Consider the following 19511-nt stretch of genomic DNA (forward strand, 5'->3'; position numbering starts at 1 on the left):
TGACTGCAGCATGTGGAATTTGGCTTTACTGGCCTGAATGTGCCACAAACACGCAAAAAAGTCATACACATTCATAAGTCATGTAATTGAAACACTGTTATGTCTTTAAATGGCCATTTGCATATATCCCAATAGGCTTCCACTACAGGAAGTTTAAGTAATTGCACACTGAAAACTTTACCTTGGCTAGGTCTTTACTGCAGTTTTATTGAATGGTTTGTCTGTGTGACCTTTTTACTCTTTGATTTGGTTTATCCCCCCCCTTTCTACATATATATATGTGTATATATATATATATATATATATATATATATATATATATATATATATATATACAGGTAAATATGTCTTTAGGTGTGTGCGTGCGTGTGTGTGTGTGTGTGTGTGTGTGTGTGTGTGTGTGTGTGTGTGTGTGTGATGTACGCATATACATACAAAAAATAAAAGGAATTAAGTACTGCATAAGAATCATTGAATTACTTGTGTTTTATCATATGGCAATCCAAAACTTTATTTAATGAATAGGGTAGCATGTGAAGTTAGTCTTCACAATGGACGAAAGTGCTTATTCAATTAAAGTTTGTTTTTAGGCAGTTATTGCTTCATTTTTTTTCTTTTCTTGTGTCATAGAAGCCTTTGTTAGTTTTAAGTTTCATAAGTTTGTTGACAGAACTCAGGCCTGGGACCATCAAAGAAAACTGACTCCTTTAAGGTATGGTTAAAGACATTTAATCCAAACCACTTATACACACATATTGAGTATATATTCAAATCCTGAAGGACAGAAACATTGACAGTCACTGCATTTACTTGTAAATATCTACACCCACTTTACTAGGTCAAGCAAACACAAGCAAAAAAATAAAATAAAATGATATTAACCTCCTCACACACTTCGTTTGAAGAGTGATACTGTCAGGAAAAGTTTTTCTCAAAGGTAGTGTGTAGGGTTGGTTAAGGTGCAGGGCGTGTTTTAGAACGCATGAATACAGATAGGAAGGGAAACATCACCTGCAATTTACATATGTTTTACATATAAGCCTTTGAATCTATGGCACTGTCACACTCCTTGCAAGGACCTGTGTTGTATGTTTCTGTTTTATGAGAACCTAAGTCACCAATTATTAAGATGTTTTCGGGAGTGCCAGCTGTCAGTGCCTGTCTTATAAGATTTTGAGCATGACTTGTTCTAGTTTTAATTACCAGTATTTTTTTTTTTTTTTTTTTATGAGCTCTCCCTGCTATTTTAGGCTGAATGTGTATGGGTGGGATAGTCCAATGAATGGGAGATCTGTGTATTATGTTTCCATATGAGGTTCTGGTTTAACTGCGGTGGTGGTGCTGCAGTAGCGCTGTCGCCTGACAGTAAGACATTGTCCCGTTCGATTCTCAGCTAGAGTGTCTTCTGTCTGGAGACATGCGTGAATGGGCGTACCTTTGTTGAAGATTGTGCGTCAGGGCTGGCAACTCGTCACGTAAAAATCTACTGCCAATCATTAGCAGACCGGAGTACCGCTGTGGTGACCCCTAACCAGGAAAAGCTGAAAGATACAACAACGTGAGGTTCTGGTTTAGTTGAGTCTATGAAGTCATCCTTTACAGTTAAACTTATGTGGGTCTAACCTGTAGAAGCTCCGTGTATGCTTGAGAAAGTGTTTGTGTGCATGCATGTGTGTGTGTGTGCTCACAGGCTGAGGATACTGATGAGAGTTTAGCTTCCATAATCTGGATGTATTTGCATATCTCAAAGATATTTATGGTCTTGTTTGTGCAGCGCATTTTATGTGAGCATGAAGTACTTATACTGGGTGAGAAAAACCCTCATCTGTCATGTCTTTGAAAAGTAGCATATACTGTGAAGGGGCATATTGCCACAGGTGAAGGGAGTGAGTCAGGCTACAACTGGTGTGTGAGGGAGGTTACTGTTACTGGTGAAGTGAGTAATTCAAGTTACAGCTGGGGAATCAGTGCTTATTGTTACAGGTGAAGGGAGTGAGTCATACTACAGCTTGGGAGTGAGGGGGCCTTATTGTTACAGGTGAAGGGAGTGAGTTAGGCTACAGCTTGGGAGTAAGAGGGCTTATTGTTACAGTTGAAGGGAGTGAGTCATACTACAGCTTGGGAGTACGAGGGCTTATTGTTACAGGTGAAGGGAGTGAGTCAGGCTACACCTGGGGAGTGAGGGGGGCTTATTGTTAGAGGTGAAGGGAGTGAGTCAGGTTACACCTGGGGATTGAAGGGGGGCTTATTGTTACAGGTGAAGGGAGTGAGTCAGGCTGCACCTGGGGAGTGAGGGGGGGGGTATTGTTGCAGGTGAAGGGAGTGAGTCAGGCTGCAGCTGGGGAATGAAGGGGTTTATTGTTACAGGTAAAGGGAGTGAGTCAGGCTACAACTGGGGAGTGAGGGAAATTATTGTTGCAGGTGAACAGGTGAAGGGAGTGAGTCAGGCTACATCTGGGAAGTGAGGTGGGCTTATTGTTGCAGGTGAAGGGAGTGAGTCAGACTGCAGCTGGGGAATGAAGGGGCTTATTGTTACAGGTGAAGGGAGTGAGTCAGGCTACATCTGGGGAGTGAGGGAGTTTTGTGTTACATGTGCACTAAGCATATGCTGCAGCTGAGATGAGGCAGCTTGTCTTTTTATAAGTAAAGAAGCCTGCTATGTTACAGCTCTGATTTTAGGGAGATTGTTAAAGCTGAAAAGCATAGAAGGATGTCAAGTTACTGGGAATGGGTGAAGGAATGCAGAGATCTGTGGGTGTTTGCTATGTTATAGGTAAGTGATATCAAGCCTGTGATTCTACAAGTGATTGAAGAGGTGAATGTGTGGTGTTAAAACAGAGATGGTGACATGTTACGGGTGAGGGTGAATGCTGTTATAAGTGAGGGGTAATATTGCATTACAGGTGAGATAGAGTGTTATGGTTGAAATGCATTGTGTGTGTTGAGGGGACACAGGATTTTATTACTACTACAGCCTCTTGTGCTTGCTGCCATTGGATGGCTGTGATTCTTTTCTTTCCATGAGGAGCAGCTGGGTCAAATTCATTTCCATAAACAAGTTGCCAATGAGGAGCTCTGTCAGGTTGGCCTGGAGTCTGTGTTTAGGGATGAGGTCCTTTTTGATTAATCCTCCCAGAAGACCAACAAGTCTATTTGTACTGCATAGTGTACATGTAAGCCTTCTGCTTCCTCTCCTAAACACCCAGCCATTTAGTAGAAAAGATTGTACATTTTCCAGCCTTTTGGTACAATGGCAAGGTACCATATTGCAAAATGAGCATTCTGAGTTTGACTACCTATTTCAGAGTGTGAATGCTGGGTCTGGGAGACAGATCTGATTAGGCATGTCCTGTTTCCCTGTATCAGGCTGAGGTTGAGGCATCATCCACTACATGTGAGCCTCCTGTGGTGGAAACCACAGGCTAGGCCTGCCCTGGATTCAGAATGGTCTACATTTTTTTAGGACAGAGGCTGTGGACCTTACCAGGGGCACTTCATTTGTTGTAGCACTCTTTGTTTTTAATTAAACTAATTAGTCTAAATATTTCTGCAGTTTTCTGACTTTGGGCTTGCTGTCTTTTAATTTTTTGTTGTCATTTTTATTTTTGTTTTATGTGAAATCCCTAGACATTTTGAATATTACATCTAACTAAATTAGTAAAATAAATAATGAGCTGGGTCTGCATATAGAAAATAAGTGTAAGGTGGATTCTGTATATACTGACATCCAGAGCCTCCACTGCATACATTGCTTGCTAGCATGTAACCTGCCTTGAGGAAAATGGAGATGGTAAAAGAAAATCTTCACAATGACTGTGTAAGTCTTTTTTTGCATGTTTATAAATTTCTATGCTTTCCTTACTTCCCCTACAAGTAGGTATAAAATTTGTACACTGTCTTTGCTCCCCAGTGGGATGCTAATACTTTCATATATTAAGTTTATAGCCTTTTTCACCTTGATTGTTATACCTTTTAAATTATTTTTTTGACTTGGTGTAATTTGTTTTGTTTTTTGTAATACTTGTGGAGCTTTTCTCCCTGGGTCTCCACTGAAAAAGAGCTTCTGCTCAGTCGGACTAACCCAGTCAACAAATGTCAAACAAAAAAATAAGTAAATAAATTCCCAAGAAAGTCTAACAACCCTAGTCATTAGATCTCACCGCAGAACACTGATCTTAGCTGACTATAGTGGTTAGGCACCAAAATGTGCATTTGTGTGTGTGTGTGTGTGTGTGTGTGTGTGTGTGTATATATATATATATATATATATATATATATATATATATATATATATATATATATATATATATATATATATATATATATATATTTATACACATATATGGATCCCTATCAGATGATAGAAACCTCATATGACTGAAACTCATTTGACTGAGACCATAAGACTGAAATTTCAAAATACTGAAAAATCACTTGACTGAAACCCATAATACTGAAATCTTACAATGCTAAATTTCAACATACTGAATTGTAAAGTGGACGATATAAAACCAGAATAACCACAACTATTCTGGTTTTATGTCGTCCACTTTACAATTCAGTATGTTGAAATTTGCCATTGTAAGATTTCAGTATTATGGGTTTCAGTCAAGTGATTTTTTTCAGTATTTTGAAATGTCAGTCTTATGGTCTCAGTCAAATGGACACACACACACACACACACACACACACACACACACACACACACACACACACACACACACACACCATTGTAGACCATGCCTCCATGCCTCAAGCCAGAATTGTAACCATCATCCCTAAAATAAATCCTTATGGGCTGTAATGACTTGCCAATTCATGTGGCAGGTGTCTCTTCAAATAGTGTTAAAATAACCAGTGGAGTCCCTTGGTGGTCTATGCTGGGTCTTCTTCTGTTTGGGTTCTGCTTTCCTTATCTCAAAAATGATAACTAGGACCTCTGGTTAAACACATTTTTTGATGACTTCTGAGTGGAATAGTTAAAACTCTTTCAGATATTTGCACCCTTCAGAAAAAGGTGGTCTTAGTTTAATACCTGTTGTACAGAAAATTGAGTGCTAAAAAAGTAGTATTCTTTCTTCCAGTAAATAAAAGTTACCCACAATGTACAAAACAAAAAAGTAGTAAGGAACCTGGGCACTTGGATTGAAAGTTCCTTTTCCTGTAATCATTACATTGCAACTGTTAACAAGAAGTCCTTCTACTTAGATCAACTAGTAGCCAAAGCTATTATCTCTATTTCAAATGTATGATTGTCTCCCTATATTCAGCACTGACCAGACCTGTTATATAGAGTATGTTGTCCATGTAGTATGAATGACACATGACATCTCCATGTGCTTGAAAAGCCTCCGAGGTTTTTAACAAAAAAGCTGGTCTTAAGAACTTTAGTTATCAGGAGAGACTGAAATTCATGTCCCTGTATTCTTTGTTTTATAGACTCTTGATGGGTGATCTGTGTCTCTCTTACCAAGTTATTAAGAGATCTGATGGTCCTTGACCTCCTATATCTCAGTAAGACAAACAGCTTGGCTAAAACTAGAACCAGAGACCTGAAACTCCATCAACAGGATAAACAGAACATGATGCGGAGAGAGATTTATCACCCAGCACCTTTGCTTTCCTAGAACAGACTTCCTTTGCAAGTTAAACAATATGATTTAATATCGTCCATCAAACTAAACCTGGATGACTGAATGAATATTGACAAGTCATACATGATCACTAGAGTAAAATAGCCTTGGAACACCAATGAATAGGTCTTTGAAAGCTATATGCTTACAGTTATTTACAATGAATTTACTGAACAGTAAGAAAAAGTACAGGCAAGTAAGTTGAACTGGTCTGAGACGTATTAAAGCCATCTTACACAGATGGAATACGCAGTTAAATGTTAGTGAAATGAAAAAGCATGCACAGAAAACTTCAAGCAATAGAAGGAAGTGATTTGGAGAAACAGGATGCGGACAGAGGTACATGAGCACAGAGAGACGTCTGTAGGACTGTCTTTGAGTTCCACATATTTAGATACAGGATCAATGGTGGAGAAGGCAATATGTCAAAGTTGTCATGACGGAGGACCAAGGGGTGAGTAGATAATACCAGCAGGGTGTCAGCATTATGTAAAAAAGTGGCAGATGACATTTGTGTAGAAGTAAATGTAATGTAGGTGTAATTTCTGTTCACTGTCTTTATGCCAGAATCAGTGATTCACTGCACACAAATAATTTTTGATTTCTGCATTTGTTTATTCATTTATTTATTTGTGTGTTTGCTTGTTCATTTTAGAAATAAAGAAGACCTAAAAGTTTCTGACTCTGCTTCAGCTTCTGATGAGGAAAATGAAGATGGCGATTACACAGTTTATGAGTGTCCAGGTCTGGCTCCGGTAAGTTGAAATTATCCAGTATGCCTGATATACAGTGAGTACTCTGTCCCGGTCTGGCTCAGGTAAGTTGTTATTGCTCAGTATGCCTAATGTACAGTGAGTACTGTGTCCAGGTCTGGCTCAGGTAAGTTGTGATCACCCAGTATGCCTGACATATAGTGAGTCCTGTGCCATGCGTTTATGTGAGATATGCCAGTGTCCTGCAAAGGAATATTCACAGGCCACCGGATGTGATGTTATATCATGCTATGTTGACAGCTGTGTATCTATCTGTCTGTGTACGTTGTGTTGACTAGGAAAATTCAGTTAGACAAAGGCTACTCATGATGGAGGCTAGAACTAATAAGAACTAAGATAAGACAGTTTTTGGTCATATCAGTAATAATAAAACTTCACTTGTGAATGGAGATAATTGTGTTAAAAGGTTGTGGGCTGAACCAAACTGACACAGCCATGGCTAATGGTACTTTTACATATGGCAAATCTACGTCTGTAGACTGAGTGCAGGATGATTGTTTAGCAATATATTTGCACAAACACACACACACACACACACACACACACACAATTGTAACCATACACACACATACAGATTCAAAAACACAATCATATACAAACACACACACAAAATCCTACACAGCCACACATACATGCACATTCACACTCACAGCATTACAAAGACTTTCATAAATAAGTAAACAAATGAATTTGCCTTTGCGGTCCAGTAGTATGCAGATGACTGTGATGGAAATTGGTAGGAGCCCCTGATGGTTTGCTGCTGGATGTGGGTGTGAAGGTGTAGGTGTAATTTAATGGAGGAAAGTTGGTGTTAAACAGAACCATAAATGAGTTAAAAAAAGAAGGCGAAGCCAAGTATTGCTGAGGATGTATTTACTGACAAACTGAGTGGGAGGATCCTGTGAGATGTGCAGAGTCACTTTGATGGGCAGCTGGGAAAAAATCAGCTGTAGGTATTGAAGGCCTTCATTTCAGCCCTGAAGAGACTAGGAGAAGGAGAACTTGAGAAAGCATATCCCTGCAGTTATTTTCAAATGTACTTCACTTTGAGAAACAGTTCTCATTTTGCTTAGTAAAAAGTCCATATTGCACAAAGAAAAAGCTTGTCACACATTCAGTGTTTAGACTTTTAAGCACAAATTTAATTAATAAGAAATCATACTGTTTAATCAGTAAAATTATTTTTCAAATGTTCATAAGTTAGTGGTACACTAGCTGCCCTTGCTGGCCATTTTAAGCCTAGCCAGTTTCCTTTTTTGTGTTTGAAATAATTTATCCCATTTGGTTCGAGATGGACCTTACCCATCCCATGGTTGACAATTGTATATTACCCCTAATGAGAATAACTAGGATCATACCATAGATAACTTGAGGGGACCCATGTATGGGATAAAGCATTTAGGAGCTGCCCATGTCCATTAGCAGTACAGGGGATAGTCCTGGGGTAAATGTTCTGTTTTCCATCCATATGTTTAAGTTGTGCTTGAGTATGGACAGGGTTAAACATTGTTTTATGTGGATAGTGAGTCTGTTCCAGAGCAGTGGTAACATCTGGAAGATATACCTGTCCGTCCTAACCATTCTGTTGTCTGCAAGATATACCTATCCCTCCAAACCATTGTGTTGATGTTGCAGAAGAGATTTAGATCCTAGACCAAGTATTTTTTATGCCATTTGACTTGTTGATGTGCAGTAAATCTATCAGAAATGGGTAGGAGTATGCCTTGTTTGCCAGGCATAGGTCACCTTTTAGCAGTCTGTAGGATACTGTGTACATACCTCTCAACCTAGATACATCAAAAATCTGGACAAAGGCTCATGCGAAATAGGTACAAATCTGTACGCTGATTAACATGAAATTTGCATACACAGTTTGGGGTTGGGAGGGTGGTCTAATGGTTAAGGTGTTTGCCTTACAAACACAGGGTGCAGGGTTTGAATCTCACAAGGGATAATTGGCTAGGCTTAAAATGGCTCGCAAGGGCAGTTAGCCTAGTACTAACCTATGAACCTATGAACCTATGAACCCACTTTGATGGGATTGTGGGATATCAACATGAAGATTGAAGTCACACTCACACTGACATTCACCAATGTCAAGCATCAGCATTAAATACAGTGAAGTATCTGGGATCTGAGTATACAGTCAATCAAATAGCATAAATACCATATAAACCTCCCTTATGCATTCACTCACAGAATGATAGAGGCGTAAAGAATGCATCAGGCTGGAGAGTCATATATGCATAAAGCACAGAGTAAATGTTAAAAGTGAATGTGAATGTTAAATGTGCAAAATTCCTGCAAACCCACATTCTCATAAATAATTAATGCAAAACGTAACAGCACACTGAACTTTCTTAAAACAAAACATAACAACACGCTTAACTTCCAAACAGAAAACGTACTTCCCAGTGTGTCTACTGTAATACCCAGCATATCTGCAACTTAGGACTTAGGAGGACGCAATGATCATGATTTACAACAAATATCTATTTATCTCAATTACTACTTACTTTTTGTTTTCTGTATAGAATCTAGGCTGCACCTGACTGAGCTGGCTGGAACATTTTAACTGCAGACTGCAGAGTAAACTGCAATTACTGCAAGTAAAACAGGAAAGTAACGAACAAAATCCATTCGCTACTGCAGTCACACTTGTTACAGAAAGAACAGCATGTCCTGTCAGGCATTATGGAACAAACAGAAGAAGGACTAACTAACCTACACCCCTGTTGATTAGCTGAGTTGTTCAGGATTCCTTCCAACTTTTTAGTAAGCATACAGTTTCAAAAATCAAAACATTAAATAATAATAAATAATAGTACAGTGCACACATTTGAATTTCAGGCTCCATATCCCTCTGAAAATATATAATAATGCAAAACTTGTTATCCTCGCAACTATCTGAGTTTACGGATTACAGAAGCAATATTTAAAATTTGTCCCTATTTTTGGACCTTTGTGCCACCCACCATTATTTTTGGCTTTGTTCAGAAGATTTCTTGCTCTGACAGAGTGAGTGGTATGCTGTGGGTAAGTGCGCGACAGTAAACATATTTCACATTGACTTTAGGAGTATCAGATGTGCTACGGGATGGATGCCTTCAGACATTTTGTCCAGCATTATATACGAATATGACTCCTCTCACCAGTTGCATACTGGCCGGACTAGTAGCCATTCACATATCGCTCATTAGTGGCTATCCACTGAGCTGCTGGTGTAGTATTTGGATTTGATTTAATCCCCACACACACACACACACACACACACACACACACACACACACACACCAATTTTGGGCTTGTGACAGGCATAACTATGCTCCCCTAACACATATGCACTGCCATACATTACTACTTCATTATTCCAAATGTATATTCCAACTTTTTAATACATGTAACAAAACTGAAGCAGTTGCTAAAAAGCTTCTAGGTATACCTCTCAACTATCCAGATTTTTAGAGATTTTCCAGATTTCTGGTGGTTTTCTGGCAAGCTACCACAGACTTCATATTGGAAAGGAAAGCGCATGTAAACACAACTCCTGTTTTCCACATCTCACGAGTCGTGCTTCATTTATGCAACGAGGAATACATGGCTGTTTCTTAAAAAATGCCGACTCCCGGTCCCAGTGTGCAAGCCTTATATTTCTGTCACCTTTTGTAATGTTTAGTTTGTTATGATATGATTTGATTTTGTTCCCCTAAGACGCATGTTATCGCTATTTCTGAAGTTTTTAAATATATAATGAATGCCTGAGTGTAGGGTGAGAGACGTGATAGCCTCCTTAACCTAAGCTAACATACATAATAATGTACTTTTGAACAATGAGAGAGATGTGCTGTTGGACTCGGCAGTATATTGTAAATTAAGTGATGAAGGAACCAGTGAGGAATGCTAAGAGTTGATTTATGTCCTGTTGGTTTCCATGGTGGCCATAAAAGTTTGTCATTATCGTTTTTCCTTCTTTAGCAAACTAGATGGAATTTGGGAATGTGGCTTTAAGTAGGAATGATCTATGCACTTTAAATCACTTTGTTTCTCCTGCACCCACTTGACCTGAGAAAGAATCAGTTATCAAATGTCTGTTAACTATGTTGATTTTGATCTGAAATGATTTCTTCTTTTCGGGTTATGGGTAGACTTCCTGAAGTTTGTCAAAGTGCCAACTAACATTAATTCTGGTCTTGGTCTTTTTATGAACAGAGTGAAATGAACTTTTCCCAATGCCTTCTCCCCAGATTTGCAGTTCTGATGCATGTGAGGAGTCAGTGTTGGAAATGGGAGGGGAAGGCATCTCTGGAATGAAAAAGAGGATGATGGTTCCCTTTAAGATTTTAATTTTGGTGTGTTCAGAAATTCACTGGTCAGACATTTTCATTGGGCCATGGTGGAATCATTTGAATATGAGAAAAACAAACTACCACTATGCTTTTTTAACCCCTACAGACCCATGACTGAACAGTTTGCACAGCACATTGCCATGTTAAACAATTTTCTTTTGGCTCGGGGTTCTAACTTTTCAAAAACCATGATGGATAGGCTTTAAAGGAGGAGTGGGAGAGCAGTAAGAGAACTATACAACTGGGATTGCCTCCTTTGCATGTTTATAAAAGGCTGCTGGTATGAAGTTGTTATATAATGTGCTGTGGTGTATTTAGTGGCTTTTAAGCGCTGTTTGTATTCTAGTTCTTGCTTCCCGATTACATCAAATTGTTCTGATGTCTGCAATTGAAGTGAGAGGTCCTGGAGCACATTGTCTTTGTTAAGTTCCAGATTTGGAACTATTGGTATTTGCTGTGCTCCTTTAAGGATATGCATTATGTTTCCATCACCAAATGAGAACCCTGCAGTTTTGGAGATCCAAGACATCATTACAATTCTAAATAAAAATCGGGAATTGAAGGGGCCACTCGGAAATTAGTGGCACCCCATTATTTTGCTGTCAAAACCAGTAAACACTGTGGACTTCAGTACAGTTTAGAGGTATGACTATGTATAGTGACACAACCTTTGAGTCAGTCCATGTTGGACATGTTGTTTAGGCCTTATATCCTTTTAGTAAGGTATCTCTGTAGGTGTTCCAGTTGTTGCATGTGTCTGGACAGATACATGAAAAGGGGGGCATTATATTCAATGACTGGCCTAATGAGGACTGATTAAAGGGGGGCAATGACATCCCTAGATCTAGACACAATCCCTTTGTTTATAAGCTGTGCAATATATAAGGATTTTCTTACAACAGTAGACACATTGGTCAAAAGTTAGTTTACTATCCACATAAGTTTCCAAATCCAGAATGACTGGGTCAGCTCTTAGGGGTGTATTGTAAGTATAAAGCAAACATTTTAACCAGACTGCAAGCTCCCTAAGTTTAAAGCAAATGTTTCACAGTTTTCCTGATTATTCCACTTTTTTTTAATGAAAATAGGAATATGTATAAAAATTGTCCCTTCGGCTTGAGAAATGCAATACAGAAACGAGTTGAATTACAATTACATATAATATCCAGCATGATAAATCTTGGCAAGTATCCCATATTGTTACTGCACTCCTGATTCTAGGTCGTCATGCACATGAAGACCTATTATATCATGTTGATACTTGTGTACAACTCCCATCCACCTGACTGTCTTCACACCAATGTATAACGGTTAACATTCACCTTCCAGGTGGAGAAGGGACTATCTCAGCTACTGATACTAAAGAAAGTTCATAATTCACAGCAAGGGTTTGATGAGGCTTCCTGATTCAGCAGTACATTTAACCTTTTTATAGTTATGTATCTCTTCTTATGACAAAAAGTAAGACCATAATTTATAGCTCACCATTGCAACAAGTATAAGTGTAATCATTAATCAACATACAATAGAAAAAAACAACCATTTAAGAACAGCACTCTACCAGTGTAATATCACTTTGCAACAGCATCATTCTGTTCTTCAACTTGCAAACCTTTTACACTTAAAATCACAACAGATTAATAAAAAAATGTATTACCACAGTGCAAAATAAAAGGTAGCTTTGAAAAAAGTCAGAGACATTCTTGTGCTTTGGAATGCTGCCCATTGACAACCAATGTTATGTTCTTCATTTATCGTACTTGATGTTCAACTAATTCACCGATGCTATTTCTTAGCATGTTTTCCTTCTCAAGGGTCTACCGAAAGACATTTATAAGATCATGTGTTAAATCAAACTTTGCACCTAAGGTGTTGTGATGCATTGTTAAGCCTTATTCCCTAATATGTAGTCTGTGTATACACACTCTCTTTAAATTTAACTTTTAATTCCTTTAATGACTGCATTTTACATTGTTTGCTTAAGTTTGTAATGTTCAATGAACTCTGGTCATAAGCCAAAATGGCCAGCCAACAACCTGGTTAAGAAAAAATGTAAATAAACAAATAAAACCTCTCCATTTCATATCCCTCAGCCTCACAGCATATATCTCTAAGTAGCATTATTATTTATAGCCCTTGTCAGTAAACCCCAAAAGAAGAGCGTGCAAATATCCGGCTATAACAACCCATCACAAATATGCCTCTGTGTTAATAGTATGAGACGTTTCCATTAGCAACAGTCACATGTTCACTTGTATCTAACACAGTACCAATGCCAAGACACATCTAATGTAAAAATTACCTCCTTGGACCAATGGTGAAGTAGCATATACATACGTGCGTCATTATGCAACTACAAGAATTCCCAGTCGACAACAATATACAGAACTGCCTGCTGTTACAGTCTAATATCTATACTCAGGCTTTGCCTGAAAAGAAAAATAAATAAATAATAAAACTGACGTTATCCATACACTAATAATATTTTCACACTGCACACATGGTTTAAAAAACTTGTTTAGTTAATATGTATTGGGGCTATCCCACTAATAATGACAATTTAAATAAGGAAACATTAAACAATATCTTTTCAACCGCCCTCTGTAAAATATCAGTGCCATGATGTGGATCAGAGCACATGAAAACCTATGTAGAAAATAATCATAGCATTGTTCAGATATAATGTTAACAACGTAGCGGTGCAGACCTTAATACAGTCCACAATTTTCAGAAAAAAAAATGTTAAAAATGCTGCCTCGTTAACAGTGTTTCATAAAAATATTACTCTTAGAATCCATCCATCCATCCATAACCCCTTTCACCCATTTTTGCATATGGGGTTGGGGTGTCACTTCAACAGTAACAATTATTTAGAGCCAATGTTAACACTGCCAGGCATATACACATGCACACCAATGGCCAATTTAGATTGTCCATTCCACCTACTGCATGTCTTTGGAGTGTGGGAGAAAACTGGACCACCCTAAGAATACCAACACGAACACAGTGAGGGGACACAGACTCTGCACAGAAGGCACCCCAGCTCGGAATAAAACCAAAGAACCTCTTGCTATGTGGCAACAACGCTGTCCACTGCAGCACTGTGCCCTTAAAATGTGAAACACAAAAGCCTTAAACAATATGGCTTTTTATAACGGTCAAGAACAAAATGTCTATGTCAGTATGGATCATAAAACATGAAAATCAGTCTAGATACTAGCAACATCTCAGTGTAAAATTTAATATAATGAATCTACAATTTTAGAACAGATTGTAAAATGTATCTTCCAATTATCACAGCATAGAAATGTATTTTTAAACAAAAAATGTTTTCTTGACATGTTTTACTCTAGGTAGTGTACATTTGAGATGAATGTTGAAGACTAAAGTGTGTCATAAGAAAACATAATTTTGCTGCTGTTCATTGGACAATTTATTTTCATTTAACTGGGCCAGTCTGAGTGAGCTAAAAGGATCATTTGAGGACTAGTAATAATCACAGATTATTAGTGTATAATAATGAAAAGCTGGTAGTTAAGAGGAAACGGATGGGAAGAAAAATAGGTTTAAAAGTAGAATGAAGGGACAGGAGGAAAGAAAAAATGATATTAGCAGAAGTGTGACAATTGAAAACAACTTGCTTTTGTTTTGTTTTCCAAAAGTTATTTATGTGTATTGATGTGTTTTCAGGCTTGTTATATCTGTATTTTTCATATTTTAATATAATAATTCCAGTTATCCATTAAATTTTTCTTTTTAAAATTTCTGAAAATGATTTCAGGTTAGATTCTAAACATATCTTTCTCTTCAGATGGAATTCCTCTGTTCTGCAACAGGTGATCGGTCTGGAGCTTCTCTATATTTTTATTTAATATAATTTTATTTGAATAACTTGCAAGTTGACCTAACACAGACTAATAACTGGTGCCAGAGTTACGGTCTAAAGCCCAGTGCCAAGAAGTGGATAACAGTAGCTTTCAGAAAGCTGACCGCCCTGTGAAAATGATTACATTTGATAATATGGCCGTAAGAGTAGACCCAGTAGTCAGGAATTTGGGAATGTATGCGGCAGTGACATATCCTTTGACCATCATTTGTCTGCTGTGGTGAGGAAATTAGTTTATGTCGTACAACTTAAAAGCAAGGGTGTGGCATCTAGGGCCAAATATATTGTCGGTCCATTGTACTCTACCCTCTTAAAACCACTGAACACAGTATCCCCTGCAGTATGTACCTAACCTAGACCAGTGGAAGGGAATAGGAAATTTACACTGGGCCTGGCACCCATGTCCCTCATGAACACAGATAGCTTATAAATGCCTGGCCCTCGATGTCCTGTTTGATACAGGACATCATTATTCTTTGGGGAAAACTGGAAAACTTGGCTAGGTTTAGAAAGGCCCCACCAGGTTGCCAGGCTAGTAACAATCTTTGAATATGGAACAACAGGAGCTTTCCCAAAGGTTCCACACTACAAGATTACATGGTGTAGAAGACAAGTCATATGCAGACCACCTTAAAGCCTTGTCCTTGTACTCGTTCTCCTACAGCCTGCTGACCGATGGTTATCTGATTGGTTTGAGGAGTTAATTATGTAAAAGTATTTCATCCTGCTAGTATAAAAGCCTCATAGGTTCATAGGTTCATACATCTGCCCTAGGGCATTTATAAGCCTAGCCAGAGTGTGTTTGGCTTTCGCCACCCATTTTAAATTAATTTTGCTATGCCCTTTTTCGAGGTTAGTATACTGTGCCTCTGTCAGTGACACAGAAGTGATACCCAGGGTAAACCTACCATCTCCCATCCACTCATCAAGATTCCTGTTGAAGAGAGTCAATGAGGGATTCTGCCTAACCTGGACTGGGATTTTATTCCAGAGTGAAGGGAGCCTCTGGGTTATGAATCTGTCCCTCCAGCATGTCCTATTTATTTCAGTGCTGAGGTTCAAGTCTCTCAAGCGCGTAGCTCGATGGGATTTGGATTTTCTGAGGTGCAGCATGTCCATTAATACCGGGTTGGACATGGCTTTATACGTCAGGCACAGATCGCCTCTGAGCAGGCGGTATGCCACTGAGTAGAGCTGGAGTTTCTTTAACCGGGCAGCATATGGCATCTGTTTGAGCCCTTTGATCCTCTTGGTGAGGTACTTTTGGGGTCTTTCCAGTTGCTGCAGGTGTCTGGTAAGGTACATCCCAAAAGGGGCATTGTACTCAATTATGGGCCTGATGAGGGATGAGTAAAGAGGCACGATGACCTCCCCTGATCTAGATGTGAATCCCTTCATGATTAGGTGGGCTATATAAAATGTTTTTCTAACCACTTTGGCCACGTGGTTGTCAAATGAGAGATTGCTATCAACTTGGGTCCCCAGGTACCTAATTATTTCTTCCGTACTTAATGGATTACCACCTATGTGGTAATTTGTGGGCACTTTGTTTTTGCCAAAGGGGATGACTATACACTTTTTGGCGTTTAGCTTGAGGCCATGGCTCTGGCACCAGTTGTCTGTTTCTATGAGGCCCTTTTGTAGGATGCTTGTGTCGGCTGGAGAGTTGATTATGGCGCCCAGTTTGCAGTCATCTGCGAACTTGGTCAGCCACAGTCCTTCCGTGTTAGCCTGTACCTCCGAGAATTATATACCAACAAGAGAGGTCCCAGGACTGAGCCTTGTGGGACGCTACTTGTAACTGGTTTGGAGTCTGACATGGCTCCAGCAATTTTAACCATGTGGGTTCTGTCCTTGAGCCAGTTTGCAACCCATCTAGTGACATAGGGGTTTATATTTAAGCTGGTGAGCTTATCTATAATGCCCGAGTGGGGTATTGTATCAAAGGCTTTTGCAAGGTCCAGGTAGGCTGTGTAGAACACCTTCCCTTCGTCAATGGCCTTGGTGACTGTTTCAAAGAAATCAACCAGGTTTAAGAGGCAGGATCTGCCCTTAACAAAGCCGAACTGGGTAGGATCCAGTGTCTGTAGGTCCCCAATATCTTTATTTATGAGGTCCATGATGATCCTTTCCATAGCTTTGCAGACCAAGCTAGTCAGGCTTATGGGGCGATAGTTTCCAGGATCTGTTGAGGCACCACCTTTGTGGAGAGGGACCACTGCTGCTGTATGCCACTCTTTGGGTACATATCCTGTAGTAAGGCTGAGATTGAACAGTAGTTTTATGTTTGGGTTTAGTTCTTCTTGGAGTTCATGTAGGACACAGCCCGGGACACCGTCTGGTCCCATTGATGCTGTGTTTTTTGCTTTGGAGAGGGCGGCTCTTACCTGAGCATCTGAGATGTCAGGGGGGCAGCACTCTGTTGGGATAGATATTTGCCCTTTTGGTGGGGAAGGGGGGGGGAGTTTGCGCTGAACCTGTCAGCTAGGATGTTGGCAATGTCTGTGGGTTTGGTGTATTTTTTGTTATTTTGGACTAATTCTGAGCATATCTGGGAATTCCCACCCAGGTTCCTAACATAACTAAAGAAAGCCTTGCGATTATCCTTAGTGTCCTGTGCAATTTTTCTCTCGAAGCTGGCCTTAGACGATTTTATGAGTGCCCGTAGTTTTTACTAATACTGATCAGAGATGCCTTCCCTTTTTGGGATTTTGCTCTATCATGTAGTAGCTTCCTCCTTCTATTGTATAGTTTGTTTATGGCTGGGGTCCACCAGACAGGATGCCTAACTTTGGAGGATTGGGTCTTGGTTTTATTTGGGATTGCATGATCCATGCATTCCTGAAGGTGTTCATAGAATGCGTTTATAAAGGATTCTGCGGTCTGGGCCGTATTTTCCACAGGCCCGGGGGCTTTGAAGGATTCCACCTCGGTTTTGAGGAGTGTGAAATTTGCTTTAGAGAAGTTTTTCACTGTGGTTTTCTGGGCAGGGGCTGGGGTCGGGATGTGAATATCTAGTGAGATTAGTTTATGGTCTGATCTTACCAGTGAGGGATACACTTCTGGTCTATAGCATAGAGTCCCCATGTTGGTGATGATCAGGTCCAGTATGTTTTCCCCTCTTGTGGGAGTGGCAACAAGTTGTTCCATAGCATTTGAATTTATAAATTCTAGGAACCTTCGGGCTAGGGTGTTGGAGCTAGAGTAATGCTCCCAGTCTATGTTAGGATAGTTGAAGTCGCCCAATATAATGGTGTTTGGAGAGACCTTCATATTTTCCAGTGTTCTCAGGAAGGCCAAGTGGGGTTCCTGGGTTTGGGAGGGTGGTCTGTAGCAGACTATAAACTGGAAGGCAGTTTTACCCACTATTAGTTGCACATGGATAGTCTCTGATGCTTCGTGCTGTGCCACCAACCTGGAGGTGTGGGTATCTTTGACGAATGTTGAAACCCCCCCTCCTTTTGTGGTTCGGTCCAAGTTTTGGGGCCGAAAAACATGGTATGAGGTATAACCTGGTAGTGCTGGGGTGCTCTCGGGAGCCTTGAACCAGGTTTCTGTTACTGCACAGATATCGATGTTCTCCATGCTTAGGAGAGTTTTCAAGTATGTGCATCTTGAGGTTTAGACTTCTGGCATTGAGTTGCATTACTCTTAGTTTCTTATCCCTTGTGATACCAGTGGAGGTGGGTTTGTCTTTTGAGCCTTGCCTAAAAAAGGCACTATGGGGGTGGCAAGAGCCTTTGTCAATTTCCAAAAGTCCAGGGGTGACAGGTGCAAGCCATCCCTAGTGAAGCATCGTGGCTTGTCGAGCATGTCATCCAAGGCAGACAGGCATTGGATCCCCTTTGAATGACACCAATACTTAAGCCAATTGTTGAAATTGGTCATCTTGTCTTCATATTGTGGCATCATTCTTGGTGAGGGTAAGATGCTACTCAAGGTCAGGGTCATACCAGCCTGGGCTACATGCTCAGAGAGCTCCTCTATGTCTCTTTTCATGCAGTCCAGGGAGGTACGTCTCAGGTCATTCACACCAGCATGGACAATGACTGAGTCATATTTGTACTTGCCTTGGAGTGACCTGAGTGCTTGTGTTATGTGGCGGATCCTAGCACCTGACAGGCAGCTCACCATGACCTTCTCCTTGTTCAGCCTGGTGAGCGGGACGTCAGTGTGCCTGACGATAGAGTCACCTATTACAAGTGTATCAGGTGTGTTGTTTAGCCTTAAGGGCTGTGACTGTTCGGCACACTGGCTTTGTGAGCTATGTGTTGCACGTGTTTTGTTTTGGGGTAGCGGTTGCTTGGGTGTCTGCTTTGGAGGTCTCTGCTGCTTAGGCAGATTTTTATTTAGAGCCTCTGAGTATGTTTTTGTGTGTTTATGTGTTTGGTTTGCTGTCGTGGTAGGTCTATGTGAGACTGGAATTGTAGTGAGTGTGGTTTCCTTCTCCTCCTGACTGGTTACGCCAGTACTGAGTTGAGAGAGCTTAGCCTCCAGTTTGGCTATATGGTTGCATCTCTCACATGTGTTGGAATTTGTTGGGAGGAGGAGAGGGTTGTCTGTGTACATGAGGCAGTTGTAACATTGCCTCAAGATTCCCAGATTCACCAGCTGGACTGGAGAGGAGATTGAAAACTGACCTTTGGACATGCTAGAATAGTATTGGGAATTCCTTTATAATTGAAAAAAAGGGCCAATGGGGAACAAAGTACTCAAGGGGAGTTTGTGAGGGTGTAGTGCTTTTAATTTTTTAGTGCTGACTTATATAATTGCTTTAGTGAGCAAGTGCCAGGCTTTAGAGTGGGAATAGCTTGTTCATTGTGCAAATGTGGTTACCCACGCCTTGTATATAAGCAAACCTCTCCAGTTTAAA

General features: G+C 40.0%; 1 protein-coding gene across 3 annotated transcripts in view; it reads left to right on the forward strand.

Moving 5' to 3' along the window:
• Window positions 1–19511, forward strand: part of NPDC1 (neural proliferation, differentiation and control 1) — a 788102-nt gene that overhangs the window by 709745 nt on the left and 58846 nt on the right. For all 3 annotated transcript variants that reach the window (XM_044057822.1, XM_044057823.1, XR_006362984.1), the window contains one exon: window positions 6289–6388. In XM_044057822.1, the coding sequence (XP_043913757.1) occupies window positions 6289–6388 (100 nt within the window). The remainder of the gene's footprint in view (window positions 1–6288; window positions 6389–19511) is intronic.

Source organism: Protopterus annectens, chromosome 16.part0, assembly GCF_019279795.1.
Source record: "Protopterus annectens isolate FY-2018-M chromosome 16.part0, PAN1.0, whole genome shotgun sequence".
Taxonomy (NCBI): Eukaryota; Metazoa; Chordata; order Ceratodontiformes; family Protopteridae; genus Protopterus; species Protopterus annectens.